This window comes from Vicugna pacos, chromosome 29 (genome assembly GCF_048564905.1).
Source record: "Vicugna pacos chromosome 29, VicPac4, whole genome shotgun sequence".
Taxonomy (NCBI): Eukaryota; Metazoa; Chordata; class Mammalia; order Artiodactyla; family Camelidae; genus Vicugna; species Vicugna pacos.
This window is the reverse complement of record NC_133015.1, coordinates 11413712-11426489: the sequence shown is the minus strand read 5'-3', so window position 1 is coordinate 11426489 and position 12778 is coordinate 11413712. Positions and strand designations below refer to the sequence as shown.

Genomic DNA, 12778 nt, shown 5'->3' with positions numbered 1-12778 from the left:
AGAAACATACTTACAGATCCAGAGAACAAACTGGTGGTTACCAGTGTTGAGAGGGACTTGAGAGGGGCAATGCAGGGTAGGGGATTAAGAGGTATAAACTATTAGGTATAAAATACAATACAAGGGCATATTGTACAACACAGGGAATATAGCTAACATTTTATAATAACTATAAATGGGGCATACGCTTTAAAAATTGTGAATCACCACATTGTACACCTGTACCTTGTATAATATTGTACATCAGCTGTACTTCCATTGAAAAAAAGAGTAGAGTTTAGAATGCTGACTTTACTTTTGGGTATGCATGTCTGGTCTTACTAAGAAAAAAAGACTGAAATAACCAGCTACTTAATATTTATAAATATAAATAAATATATTCATTTTTCAGAGTATATTGTCCTCGTAACTGTATGCAGGCAAATCCACATTATGCTCGTGTAATTGGAACTCGAATTTATTCTGATGTAAGTATCCTAATTTGTGCAGCTCTCAGTATCTATCCGTCTATATGTACATGCACATGTATGTTTAAATGTATATATGTACATTATATACAGAAAAAGGAACAGATTCTGTGTCGAGATATATATATATATATATATATATATATACTCAGAAGAGTCAATTATCAGTAACACTAAAAATGAATATCCGTGTGCAAATATGCTTGCAGAATCATTAATTTTGACTAAATTTTTCTTCATATCTTATCCATGTGTCTTAGACACTGAATTAAATAGTTTGGACACATCCTTGGGAAGGAAAAAGCATTTTACTTTTCTTTAACCTTCCTTTTAGTTCTTAAGTATTTGACGGATAAACTGGATAATTAAGAGTTTGTCAAATGTCTGAACAATATCGCCACTGTTAAATGGGTGTTTAAAAAAGTAGCATAGAATCAAAAACAGGTAATATTAAAATACGTACAGAAGGAAACCACTTGAGGGTGTGTTGTAATGGATGACAGAGCTAGGGTGGGGCTGGACCAGGAAGATTAGCTGTGATGGCTTCAGTGTGGATAAGTGCTTTTTGATCCAGGTCTCAAGGGTGGGTTTGTCAAGAGGATTAGTGCACATTCTAGGCAGGGTAAATGGCATCTACAAAGACACGGAGGTGACAGCAAGTGAGCTGGAAGTGGACATAGCATGTAGGCTTGCTTGTATCTGAGCTGGTGAGAATTGAAGCTAAAAGGGGCTGCAGCCAATTTAGTGAGGGATGGAGGGAGGGGTCCGGCTCTTGAAACATGTAATTGGAGAGTCTACATACATGCTGATGAGTTTAGATTTTATGTGGCAGACATTTGGAAACCACTATCAATATCTAATCCAAAGAGCTACAAAAACAAATTTAAGAAATACATTCTTGATGCACTTATTTAATAGAATAACCTTTAATGAAAAAGAATATGAAAACAAATATATGTATGTATAGGCATGACTGGGACATTATGCTCTGCACCAGAAATTGATACATTGTAACTGACTCTTCTTCAATTGAAAAGAAAAAATTAAAAAAACTATCTAGATAAAAAAAAGACTAATATGGAAATATGATTGTGAAGAGAGGCCTGAAATGTGTTACCACCTTATTTCTCTTGGTGAGTTCATTTAGGTCCAGTTTTTTTTTTCTTTTCCAGTTCAGCTTTACATTTAAAATGATTCTCCAAAACCCAAGTCTCTCTCCCAGCTCCAAAATATCCTATACATTTCTATACCTATAAGCCGTGTCTTTGCTAGAGTTAAGGTTTTGTTAGAACTGTATCCTGAGATCATTTTATCTTCCTACCTCATGAAATGGGGTAAGAAATTATGTTTTACTATGTGGAAGAATTTGGAAATGTAAAAATTTCTCTTATGTGCTAAGTACAGAGTCAGAGATTCAACCATTTGTTAATCAATCAATCTTTCTGTCCCCTACATTATCTTTTTAAAACAAGATTTGGAAAGATGAGAAACAATCTACCAATCTCCCTCCCTCCCGCATCTTTTTTTTTCTCTCTCTCTCTCTCCATCTGTAGAGTTAGAACTTGTGCATTCTATTACTTTAAGCTTTCATTTCTCATTCATTACAGATGAAGTTAATTTCTGCATTTATTAAAAATGTTCCACTGTTTTCACAGATGTAGCCTTTCTTTTTGTGATATATTAATTCTTACAAAGTGTGAGTAGAAAAAGAAAATCTCTTCTGACCTTTGAACTCAAATCGGAATGCCTGCTGACTGCATAGTTATGGCAAAACAATAGTTTTGAACCATATTAAGTGCTTGGATTTAGTGAATGTTGTATCTAAACACTCTTATTGCCTTGGGAAAAATGCTGATAATACCCTTTTAACAGAACAGGATAAATACTGAAATGTGTCCAGAGTTATTTTTAATTCCATCTGTTACGAACCATATTGGACACAAATGTTATTCTGTGCGGGACTTTAAATGGTGAATAAACTGCTTTCTCAGAGTAAGGATATGGGGTTTTAGATGGATGGTATTTTGTGATATAGCAAAAACATGAAAAGGATTAAACAGCTTGGCATTCGGTCTCTGATCTAATAAATACTGACTGATGCTACAGAGTTCAGAGCGCAGTAATAAAGCAAGGTCACATAAGATGCACATGCTTATGTGAACTTAAAAAAGCACATTAAGTCACTCACATGTGAGTGAGATAAGAACGCACCAGCGGGATCAGAAAGGACCCGTGGGGCTATGAGGTGGATTGCTTTATCCTGAAACAGTTCAAGTGTTTCATTTTGTGGGATTTCCTCAGGCTATACTCAGCAATTGACAAATTTTGGTAGAATATTTGGATGAATGCCACTGTTAAAATCTGCAGAAGACTTTAATTGACCAAAGGAACTCAGTTGTTTAAAAAAAAAAAAAAGGAAACCATTTTCTCCTTTATAGAAATTCTGTTCAGCTCAGATTCTATAATTGATACAATGCAAAAATAGAACTTTCTCAGTACCTCATGTCAGATGAGAGTCATGAACGTTGCAAATCTAGGTAGAGCTATGTTCGTTCTTCGTATTTTTTTTTGCGGGGGTTACTCTTTTGGGCACGTTTTCTCTGGGCAGATTATATTATCTAATAGGAAAAACCTCTCCATTTAATATATGCCTGTATTTTGGAAGAGGGACTAACGATATACAGAACTATGTTTGTGTTTTTTTAAGTCAAAACTGAATATAAATGAGGTCCAGATAATCCAACCTGTGAACATTTGGTCAGAGTGGCTCGACTAGGCATTAGCAAAAGGCTGAAATTTAAGAATAAGAAATAGGCCCTTAAGGGATAAAAGGAGTGAATTTGCATTTTATTGCTTCAACAAAAGTAAAAGCTTGCTGTCTGGACAGATTAGATGGTGAAGGCATCTTATCATTGCCGCCACCCTTAAGATCTGCCTTCAGATCTGCCTTGCTCAAAATTGGCCTCAACTTTGTGACTTTGAAAACATTTCTTTACATACAAAACATCCCGCAGCTGCTCACTGGGTATCCATATAGAGACAGATGTCAGCGACCAGGAGAGTAGGCTGACCAGGTTCAGCAGACATCTCCTAACAGTGATGGGTTTTTCCTTGCTCCCTCAGCTGTCCAGTATCTGCAGAGCAGCAGTACACGCTGGGGTGGTTCGAAATCATGGTGGCTATGTTGACGTTATGCCTGTGGACAAAAGAAAGACTTACACTGCTTCTTTTCAGAATGGAATCTTCTCAGAAAGGTAAATACATTGATATGTGTATTTATAAACATATATCCAAATATTTAGATAAACTTACCTATCTATCTGTCTATCATCTATCTATATCATCTATCCCTATACTTGCTTTACAACCATCTGGCTTTAGAGTGGGTTTGAAGTTTCCTGACTGAGCTGGTGTGTGTCCTTTGCACACTGTGTAATAGTCGGTCTTCGAGGGATGGGAGAAGCTGTAGTACCAGAGGTGCCTGTCTCCTGCAGGCTTATAAAAATCAACGTGAAAATCGGATACGAGTCAGAACCACTCTTTTGTTAATTGATCTTATAATAAGGAAATTTCTTTCATCCTCTTTTGGATTTTCTAGATTAGTTTTTATATGTAATTCTTTCTAGGTGAGCAAGGCACTGAATATTTCTCTAATCCAGTTCTCTGACAGAGTATTTGACACAAACAATGAGTCTGATTTTCCCTGGAACCAGATTCTCTTTTTGATTGGAAGTTGGATGCCTAGTACGATATAAATGAACTCTTTCAGGCATTCTTGTATTTGGTGTCATATATTTAGTGGTTTGATAAAATTCATGTGACTTAATAAAACTTAAGAGAAAAAAAAACTGCAATGATTTTTCAAATACTTGGTACCTGTGGAGGTAATATGAAGTCCCGTGTATTTTGTATAGATACAAAAAAGTCCCTAACTTTTACACATTTACTGGGTTCTTCAAATTTGCCAGTGGAGGGTTTACACTATGGTGAAATTTCTCTAACGGACACCAAAAGGTGCATCATGCAGTGTCTAGATTGCCTTCCACATGAGCATCCGGGTCCCATCTTTTTACATGGAAGCTTTGTGTTTAGCATCTATTTTCCTTTTTGGTTTTGTTTTGCTGCTTAACTCTATTTTATGTATGTTATTCTTTATGTATTTTTAATTAATTTTTCATTTTATAAATTTTTCAGTAGAGGTACAGGGGATTGAAGCCAGGACCTTGTGCATGCTAAGCACATGCTCTGCCACTAAGCTACACCCTCCCCCTAGCATCTCTTTTCAGATGAGACTGTATCAAGGAGCCGTTGTTAAGAAGGTGACTTCTCTACACCTGGCTCATCAGGCTCATAGCAATACCCCAGAGTGCTTACCATTTTCCAAGTCTGACAAAATTTAAATTATATTGCCATCATACTTATATTTTTAACATCTATAGTTTCGAGAAAAATTTTAGTGAGGAAATTTAATGGACAAAGCTGAGATCCTAAGAATTTCTTCTCTGAAATGAAAAACATGCAGAGCTCGCTCCTCACACACACCCTTCCTCCATCCCTCTCTCTCTCCATTTCTCTCCTCCCGTATGTTTATCTATATACATGAATACTAAATATGATATATAAAGTAGATTCTAGAGTTATTGAGTATGATTGCAGTTTCATAAGCTGAACTGAGTGATGTGGTTTCACTTGCTTGTCATATTCCTTAAGTTTATTTTAAAACTATAAGATAGATGATATTCTAGGAAAACTGAGAAAAATATTTTTTTGAACACCTGCCATGAATTTTCCAGATGCTTTTGGACCTTTTAATTGTATTAACTCAGCTCCACTAAATAGCCTTATTAAGCTGGTTCTATAAACCCTAATTTACAGGCATGTTAATTGAGGCTCAGAGAGGTTAAATGATTTGCCCAAGGTCACATAACTAGTCAGTCAGAACTCAGATTCAGCACTAGTTCTAGAGGTTTAGAAATATGTATTTTTCCAATGTTTCACTGTGTATAAAGAAGAAACACCAAACACATTTGCTTTCTGGAACACATTGTCTACCTGTTTCCTACAAACATAAATGACTTTCAGTTGGCCATCTGCTTGTATGAAAAACCTGGCGCCTGTGTGTGTTTATTGTGTAATGTTGTGTGTATACACTTGTGACGTTCTCATCTCTTCTTCATTCTAAAAATTCTCTTTCTTTTCTTGTACATGAATAACTGTATAAAAGAAATTGCATTTTGTCTTGCTCTTAGCATTTATTGTGTTTATCTCTAAAAGTTTTTTATATTATTAAGAAAATTAAAACCTTATGCAAAAATATAAACTTTAAAAGTTTACACTGTATTAGAATAAATAATGATTAACGGCATTGTCAACCTGGTTTTAACTTGAGGTATTTAAACAAAACATATACCTTGATTAGTATTATCAAATAAAATACAAATAATTTAATAAAGAGTAAAAAGGATGATTCTGTATTGCTTTAAAGTTCTGTTTTCAAATACCTCTGAAATGAACTTTAGTGCTGTGTGTGTGTGTGTGTGTTTCCACTTCAGTGAAGAAATTCTTAGGACCTTTCAGATTTGACCATTAAATTTCCTCAGTAAAACTTTTTTGAAGCCATAGTCTTAAAAATATTAATAAGTATACTAACTATATAATTTAAATTTTGTCAGGCTTAGGAAATTATAATTTCCTATGCACCTTAAATTTCTTTAGTAAACTTGCAGTCAGCATACAACCATGATTTAAAGAATTACATCACCCTCACTCAAGCTTTCCAATAGCTATAAATTATGGGAGTCTAAGAAAGTTGGCCATCTGGATTCATAGAGCAACTTTCTTGACTGTCATAAGAGAGCATGATTTGTTTGAAGGACTACATGTGGAGATGACATCAATATACTTTGTGTATTTTTTGCAGTTTACAGAATCCCCCAGGAGGAAAGGCATTCAGAGTATTTGCTGTTGTGTGAAATGGAACACTTGGAAGAGAATCATAAAGACTATTCCAAATGCCATATTTCTGAATTTTGTATAAAACTGTAACATTACTGTACAGAAGATATCAACTATTTTCAGCCCCCCTAAAAGTGCCAAAATGCCTATAAATCTTGATAGACTTCATCTGTAAAATAAAACATGGGACATTATTAGCTTTGGGAAAAGTAATGAATATGTAATGGTTTTAGAAATCCTGTGTTAAATATTGCTATATTTTCTTAGCAGTTATTTTTTACAGTTAATTAGGTAGTCATAATTGTTCTACATTTCATATATGATATGATACGGTGCTTTGTATATGCCACTAATAAAATGAATCTAAACATTGAATGTGAATGGCCCTCAGTAAATCTTCTGGTGCATTTAAAAACAATAATAACAGAAATAATAACTATAAAAATGACAAAAACGTACTACGTTTTCCCCAGTTCAGTGTTATGATTACCTATTCCATATATATCAAATTATTTTCTACATAATACCTGTATAGGTTTTCTCTTTTATTAAGTCTAGGCATATAGAATATTAAGTCCTGATATTGCACTTATTTTTTTATAAAATAATTCCATAATATACAAGTGAATCTGTACAAATGTTTGATTCCTTGGGAATGGCCTTAATAGTACATGGAATGAAGTCAGGGTAGTGATACAAAAACATTTCTAGTGATCACATAGTAAATAGAGGGTGAAGTGTGGGCAACCAGAGCTTTCTATGCATTGTTCAAACTGAGGTCACACATTTCCTTTTGTATCCTGGCAAATACTCCTGCAGGCCAGGAAGTATAATAGCAAAAAGTTTAACAAAGATGAACTAATGCATTGCATCACCATTGCCACTGAATTTTCTTAATGGTAAATGGCCTTGTGTATAAATGTTGCCATATTATGGTACCTATAATGGTGATATGTTTGTTTGTATGAAATATGTATTGTGCTTTGAGACTGAAAATCTGTAAAATGTTAACTTTGGTAATTTTTTTTCTGCTGGTGAATTTACTCTTTCCCTGAAAACATATTAAAATTAATCATATTTCAAAGTGTTGTTTCAGTCCCCTTTGTATCCTTACTTTGATTTAGAAGTTATTTTCAGGTAACAAAATTGTCAAGTCTTTTTAAATTTGGCTTATTGACATTAATATAATCAGCACCCCTAATACCAGATGTGGGGAAAGCCACGCTGATTATTTTGGTATTTGTTTGTGAAAGAGAAGATAGTCATATATTTAGAAGCATTGTATCAAAGGAAATTTGGGGAGGGGGAGAGGTTAATTTATAAACTAGAAGGAAAGAATGTGAAAGCTACAAAGTGATTATAAAAGAATTGACAACAAATACTTCACATATTTTTAGAAAGTAGATAAGTAGGCATTTACGAGCAGATAGAAACATTACACACAAGGATCAGAGAAAGCAAGAGAGCAGGATAATACCAAAAAAAGGAAAGAAAAGGGGTTCACATGAACAGCTGCTGGAGAGCAAATTGTGAAGAGACCAACATCATGATCAGTTGTCAATATTGGCTGGAAACGGGTTCAAAATATAGGTAATCAAAAAGTCATCATTTATATATTAAAAATTGCAAAAGTTAGCAAATTTTGTGAAAACACTTTTTTCCCTCAAAGACAGGTACACCTTCTTAAATACTGTGGTTGAAATGTAAACTTTAGTCAGATTCATCTTCTGTTCCTCACTGCTCCCCCAGCCATAAGGAAACCCCATTAGTTCTGTCAGTATAAAAATTTTTATGTTTGTCTTTAGTTTAGCTACTCATCATGTTTTCTGTACTATTGCAATGTCAACAACTGGAGACTTTTCGTTTTGTTCCTCTCCATTCCTTTCCAGTGCATCATTTATTCTGTACTGGAATTACTCTCTTCCATAAGTCTCCATTATTTAAGAAAACCAAATCACCTTCCAAAAGCATTTAAGAATCTCTATAGTCTTGCTCCATATAACTTAGCAGTGACAAGGTGTGGCCTGGAGTAAGCTAAATTATTTTCTATTTCAGTTACCTCACCTGGAAAATGGGACAAATAATACCTCATAGGGATTGTTTTAAGGGTTAACTGAGATGCTATGTATAATGTACTTACAAGAACATTAAACCCATAATATGTGGTCAATATGTTAGTTTTTATTTTTAATATCATTTTTGTTACTTACCTTGGGGAAAGTGTGCACCTGTCATACTAGGCTACTGATCCTTCAGCAGTTAACTAAATGTGAAATTCTCCAGGGAATTTTCTGCAATTCTCCCAGTAAGAATAAAATAATGCTCTCTAATATGCCCTTTTAATTTACTCATACTAATTTTTAAATTTTGCCTTGTACTATATTTACTTCTTTAAAGATAAGCTCCTTGAGAATAGTAATATTCTTATCCATCTCTCTACCCCAGAGATACAGTAATTTTTACCTTCTCTAAGTAGTAGTATATAATAAATGTTCCTAATTTTATTCTTGATGACGTAAATAAACATTGTACATGTTATCACAGCAGAAGATAAAATATAGCCAATTAAAATTGTTTATGATAAACATTCCAAATGTGGACTTAAAACAGATCAAGGCTTATATAACAGTATTAATATCATTATTTTAGCTTTCAAAGACCACGAGTTAATTATGACTTTAATGTTCTGCATCTAATAAAAATTGTGCACTTCAAGCAAAGCAGAGTAATCAAAACTTTTCTCTCTTAATCTGTTTGATAGCTTATATGTTATAATGTATATTTTCTATTCAATATTGTATTGAAATCTTGACTTTTCTCTCGCATTCCTACAGCGTTCTTAAAAGAAATATAAACTCTTTTGAAGAACATGGTCAGTTAAGCAAAGAAACAGAGCTGTAGTTTTCACAAACATACTAACATCAGATTTGGGGTTTAAGCGAATTTATTGCACAAAGAATTACACTGTTGAGGTTGATTTAAAACACTATCTGAGGTGGTATTTCAACCCTGGCACCATAATATATAGGAGCTGAAGAAAGAGTTTAGTCGAATTAGCTGAACCTCTCACTAATTTGCTAGAATTAAAGGCTAAATTACACGTGTTAGATTTTTAAAAGACAGGACAAACTCTAGAACTCTACTATTACGGCTAGCAGTTAAACATTTTCCTCTTATTCTCCAATCCCTGTTACGTTCCACAAAATAATCAGAGTGTAAAATAATGCTGATAAGCAAATATATTTGTACCAGACCATTAAATTGTGGAAACTCATTTTTTCAATGATTACTAAAAATATCTTCCAATGAAAACCATAATTAATACCTTTATGACCATGCTGTTGAAGATGAAAACAGAGGGCTTCCACAGGGCTGTATCTGATAAGCTCAGTTGTAAAAAGGAGCACGCATGTAAGATGAAGTAGAAATCAGGAATAAATATTTACAAGTGTATGTATGGATTCATTTAAAATAACATTAGAAATAGAACATTAGAAATGTTAAATCCCAGCCTGATTGAGCTCTTAACTTATGCTAAAACAAAGATTTTTTTTTAAAGCTATATGAGAACAGGTTGTGTTGGAAACAATACAATAAAAAACACAAACAAATGAAAAAATCATAGCCCCTCCTGAAGCTTTCTGCTTTCATTCATTCCAAAAATATTAAGTCCATATGTGCTTATAAGCAAAAATGCCCTCAGGAGATTAGAATTTATTGAGCAAGACAGATATTACTTAGAAATACACACAAATAAATATGCTCGTAAACCCTGAAGTTTGTAGGACTGCATAAATACAAAGAAACTGTTCATAGTACCATGTGTATTTAAAAGTGGGACTTAAACATAAAAACGTATATATGTATGTACATGCATGACTAGGATATTGTGCTGTACACCAGAAATTGACACATTGTAATTGATGTACTTCAATAGAAAGATTAAATAAAAAAAATAAAAGTGGGACTTGACCTAGTGGGAGAGAGGAAGGATGACTTTGCTGAGGAGCTGACGTTAAAGCTTAGATCTTAAGGATGAGAAGGAACAGAAAGAACAGAAAGTGCAAATGCCTTACTGCAGAAACATTCTAGAAACAACAGCAACAAAAAACCAAAGTTGAGTGTGTCTTGAGGGCATAAAACAAGAGACGTTGTACAGTTTGAGTCTGGAGAAGCAAGTGGAGGAGCAGAGCAGACTGCACAGGATGTCCTTGAGGTCAAATGCACTAGTGGAGCTTAGAGGTATTGAAACTGAATAATACTATGACGTGACACTGATATGCTCAAAAGACACTCAGGTATTCAGAGTCTGAGCAAAGAAGTGAAAGCATTGAATACGTTTTATAATATTATCAATCTTAGAGTTGTAAAGCATTTTACAAAAAAGTGCTTTATGTCATATTACTGGGATCTGAAAGGTTTGATTCTTACATGATTAACATGTGGAAAGCAATGGATTGCAGACGATTGTGTCAGAAACAGAAGGAGTGACATGTACTGAGCCCCAATTATGTGTTAGAAACACAGCTTTACATTTCATATATATTATTTGATTTTTGCAACAAACTTGTGAGGCAAAATTGTTTTCCCAAACTTATGTATTAGAACATGGATTCCAAAAGATTAAGTGATTCACGTCCGTGTGGACTCTCAGAAGTTACATGTACTTTGTTTCAGATATTAATGAACTAGATTCAATCATTTAAAATCAAATTTATTGAAGTATAATTTACATTCAAGATACTGTATGCATTTGTCACACACTCCGATGAGTTGTGTTAGTTTCTTCGCCCTGATCTAATGAAGTACCAAGAACCAAGTGGCTTAAACAACAGAAATGTATTGGCCCACAGTTTTGGAGGCTAGAAAGTCTGAGATCAAGGTGTTGGCAGATCATGCTCCCTCTGAAAGCTCTGCAGAATGATGTGTTCCATGCCTTATTCCCATCTTCTGTTGGTTTGCTGGCATTTTTGTGGATTTCTTGGCATGTGGCATAAACCCAATATTCACATGGCATGCTCTTTGTGTGTGTGTGTCTGTGTCCAAATTTCCCTTTTTATAAGTAGAGATGTCATATTGGATTAGGGGACCAACTTACTCCAGTGTGACTTCATCTTAACTGATTACATCAGCAGTGACTCTATTTCCAAATAAAGTCACATTCTGAGGTACTGGGGATTAGGATTTAAACGTGAATTTTGGAGACACGATTCAACTCATAACAGGAGTTTTGATAAATTTATACATTTGTATGTACTTCCATCATAATTAATATATAAAACATTTCCATAAAGCTACCAAATTTTGTAGCACTTATTTCTAGTCAATCCTCCAAATGCCCCCAGATTTGGCAATTACTGTTATACTTTTTGTCACTATTAGATTTATCTTCTCTAGGGTTTCATATAAAAATAATGATATATATATATATATATATACATACATATAATATGTGTTGCTCTGTGTCTGTCTTTTGCTCTGCATAATGTTTTAAAAATTTACTCACGGTGTTACATATATCAGTAATTTTTATTTTTCAATCATTGACTAGTACTCCATTGTACAAATATCCATCAATTTACTCATCCATGCATCTACTTGCAGACATTAAAATTGTTCCACGTTTTAGTTAGTGTGAATAAAGCTGCTATGAATATTCATGTACAAGGCTTTGTCTATACATTTATTTTCATGTCTTTTAGGTACACTGTAGAAGAACTGCTGGGTTATATAGCAAGCACACGTTTGACTTTAAAAGATTTTTGACCAACTTCTTTTAAAAGTAGTTGTACCATTTTAAATTCCCACAGATAATATAGGAGAGCTCGTGGTTGCTCCACCTGTTTCAAATTTGATTAATCTTTCTAATTTTAGCCATTGGACCCATGGGTAGTGTGCTCTCATTGTGGTTTTACTTTGCATTTACCTGATGAATAATAATGTTGAGAGTTTTTTCATGTGTCATTTGTATATCTACTCTGTGAAGTGTCTATTCAAATCTTTTGCTTATTTTTAAATTAGATTGGTGTCTTTTTCTTACTGTACTATAATGGTAAGTTTTTTATATATCCTAGATATGAGGCCTTTCTCGTATACATACATATATAAATATGTAAGTTATGTATGTGTATAAAATATGTATTTTAAGTAGTATATACATATAAGTATAAATATCTTTGTTTTTAATGGTGTCTTTCAAAGAGCAGAAGATTTAAATTTGATGGAGTCCAATTTAATTTTTGTTTGTTTGTTTTGTGGTTTATGCTATTTGTCATAACTAAGAAACCTTTAGCTACGTCAAGTAGAAAGGATTTTTTTCTCCTTTGGTTTCTTCTAAGTTTTATGGTTTAAGACTA

The 12778-nt window shown here is 33.7% G+C and overlaps 1 protein-coding gene across 1 annotated transcript in view; it reads left to right on the top strand.

Annotated features, from left to right (window-relative positions):
• Window positions 1-7508, top strand: part of CRISPLD1 (cysteine rich secretory protein LCCL domain containing 1) — a 43269-nt gene extending 35761 nt beyond the window's left edge. The window contains exons 13-15 of the mRNA XM_006202399.3: window positions 392-467; window positions 3591-3721; window positions 6388-7508. Of these exons, the coding sequence (XP_006202461.1) occupies window positions 392-467; window positions 3591-3721; window positions 6388-6439 (259 nt within the window). The 3' untranslated portion in view covers window positions 6440-7508. The remainder of the gene's footprint in view (window positions 1-391; window positions 468-3590; window positions 3722-6387) is intronic.
• The last annotated feature ends 5270 nt before the right edge of the window (window positions 7509-12778 follow it).